Below are 2,508 nucleotides of genomic sequence, written 5' to 3'. Positions count from 1 at the left end.
CATTTCCCCAGCAGCCATAAACTGCCAATATCTCCTCAGAAGAGGGGCCTCATGATATTGCTACACATTTATTATATTGATAAAATTCTAATACCAAAAGTTTCCCAAAGTGAGCCCCAAATGACAGGGTGCTTGTGTTTTTAATTTTCCTCTATTTCTGTAATTGTCTTCTTCTACTTTCTACTAATGTAGTTTTTCACTGCTGAGGATTGAATCAAGGACCTCACAACATTAGGTGAATACTCTTATTTTATACAACAAATACCTCTCCTCCAACACAAAGAAAATCTTGAGGTTGAAAATACTCAAATACAGATTAGAAGCACAGCTTTATTTTCTTCAGCAACATTTGAGCACCAAACTAAACAAGTGGCCCCTAAGTGCCTGAGGACCAAGTCAGGCAAAAAAATATTAGGCCCCACATTTAAGTAGCAGGTACTATTTCTGGAATGTTTTCCAGAAAATTGTCTGCTTTGGAGGGAACCGACATAAGGTCAGATCTGAGCCCCTTTTCCCAGGCAGGCTTAACGAGAAACTGGGGGCCCAAAGCGCTTTATGGTGTTCACCACTAGGGCGAGCTGGTCAAGAAAGTTCATGATGGAAATTCGGAGGAGGCGAGAGTCTTCTGAGATCCAGTGTCTAAGAGTGAGGAAAAAGAATATTAAGTTTAAAATAGTAATTCTTATCCTTCTTTCCTTATTTATTTTGGAAAGAGAGAGAATCTCACGATGTAGCCCTGGCTGGCCTGGAATTCACAGAAATCTGTCTGCCTCTGCCTCCTGGCTCCTACCTTTCTGGATCTTCCCTCAGGCTCCCACTGTACCATATCCTGCAGGTAAAGACTGGTCCACTGCACCAAGAGTCTTCTTAGAAGTCACCCTAGTGTGCTGTCTCTAAGGAAGTGCAGTCTTGGGTAGAGAATAGTCCAGCCACCTACCCAGCATGCCAGACTCTTTCAGCACTTACACCTCCAGCATGCAGCCGCTGACTTTAAGGTCTTTCCCCAAGATTCCTCGGTGCGGTTCGGCATCAGGAGCTAGGGACCCACAGGCGATTTCTGCCTCCAAAGAGGTCGGGAAAGGCACTGTAAGGGCACTGGTAGAGACTCAGGAAAGGCACCATGTTGAATCGTTTTCGCCTACTTGGCCCTCTAAAACCATCTCATCTGGTCTAAGCTCCCCAGACTACATCTTGCACATTGCTTGGGCAATTCCTGTTCATTCCCTCCACCCTCCGGTTCCCCTCCCCCTGTTATCTTCTCATGCCCAGACCTCCCGTGGTTAACAGACCTCAATCAGCCGGTCCCCCTGCTCCCCTCCACCCCACCCCCGTCTCCAGACTACCCCTTTTCCCTCCTGAAGCATCCCTAAAGTGACCCAGTTGTCCCTGTCCGGTAGGATACAATCTATGATGTCGGATTCCCGGCCTTTGGGTTAAAGGAACAGTGCTTTTGCTCCAACCGGAGACTTCCGATGCTCGTGCAGCAGGGTGAGCTCCACTGGGAATAACTGCCACTGCGCCTGCATCACCGGGACAGCAGCAGCTGGTCGGGGAATCGGCGCCATCTGCAGTGTGGCCTAAACTGTGTGCTGCTTGCATGTCTACCGCTGCTCCACCCTCCAAGCCACCCTCCGCCATCGCTACGGCCCAGAGCCCGCCTTATCCTCCGGAAGCTCCGCCCTCGCTCAGGCTGCCAATCCCACATGCACCTGCGGGAATGGGCGGGCGACAAAGTTGCTAAATTGGGTCGGTCCCCATCTGGAGGCCTCTGTTGGGATCTCTAAGAGATTGATCTAGTCTCCCTCAGCCTCCAAAGTGCCATACCACATCCAGCTTTCCCTTCAGTTTCTTTTTAAAAGGGATCTAAGGAGCCGGGCATTGGTGGCAGATGCCTTTAGTCCCAGCACTCGGGATGCAGAGAGAGAGAGAGATATCCAGGCTGTCCTGAAACTCACAGATACAAGCCTGCCAAGTGTGCTGGGATTAAAGGTGTGTGCCACCACCATCTGGTTTAAGATTTATTTATTTTTATTTTATGTGTATAAATGTTTTGCCTGTTTTTACATGTGTGTAGTGCCTGTTGTCCATGTGGGTACTGGAACTGGAATTATGGGTGGTTGTAAACTTTTATGTGAGTTCTGGGAACTTAACCCAGGTCTTTTGCAAAAGCAGCAAGTTCTCTTAATCACTAAACTATCTGTCTAGCCTCTCTCTCTGCATCACACCTTCAAAAGCTCTGAGATTGATCTTCTTCTTGTCTACAGCATATCCCCCACAAAAGTTTCTAATTTCTTTCTTTTTCTTTTTCTTGATTTTTCGAAACATGGCTTCTCTGTGTATTAGCCCTGGCTGTCCTTGAACTAGCTCTGTATAACAAGCTGGCTTTGAACTTCACCTCCTGGCAAATTTAAGATATCTTTTACTTATTCTTTGACAATTTCATACATGTGTACAATGTTCCTTGATCCTACCCATGCCCAACTCACTCTTCTCACTCTGTCTAATTTC

At 47.2% G+C, this 2,508-nt stretch overlaps 1 protein-coding gene across 1 annotated transcript; it reads right to left on the bottom strand.

Annotated features, from left to right (window-relative positions):
* Nucleotides 1–310: 310 nt before the first annotated feature.
* Nucleotides 311–1,672, bottom strand: Lage3 (L antigen family member 3). Its single transcript, XM_027432474.2, has 3 exons — nucleotides 1,403–1,672; nucleotides 967–1,095; nucleotides 311–639 (listed from the first exon to the last, which is right to left on the bottom strand). Exons 1-3 carry the CDS (start codon nucleotides 1,636–1,638, stop codon nucleotides 525–527), a joined length of 480 nt encoding a protein of 159 aa, XP_027288275.1. The 5' UTR covers nucleotides 1,639–1,672; the 3' UTR covers nucleotides 311–524.
* Between the last annotated feature and the right edge of the window lie 836 nt (nucleotides 1,673–2,508).

The sequence above is a fragment of the Cricetulus griseus genome, chromosome X, assembly GCF_003668045.3.
Source record: "Cricetulus griseus strain 17A/GY chromosome X, alternate assembly CriGri-PICRH-1.0, whole genome shotgun sequence".
Classification (NCBI taxonomy): Eukaryota; Metazoa; Chordata; class Mammalia; order Rodentia; family Cricetidae; genus Cricetulus; species Cricetulus griseus.
This window is presented reverse-complemented; position numbering and strand designations above follow the sequence as displayed.

Excerpts from the sequence above, each read along its gene's own strand:
- Lage3 (XM_027432474.2), bottom strand. The coding sequence starts at position 1,638 with ATGGCGGAGGGTGGCTTGGAGGGTGGAGCAGCGGTAGACATGCAAGCA. Across the intron at positions 1,096-1,402 it reads GGAATCCGACATCATAGATT|TGCCCTTACAGTGCCTTTCC; the intron begins GTATCCTACCGG and ends AGTCTCTACCAG. Across the intron at positions 640-966 it reads AGCGGCTGCATGCTGGAGGT|ACACTGGATCTCAGAAGACT; the intron begins GTAAGTGCTGAA and ends CCTCACTCTTAG.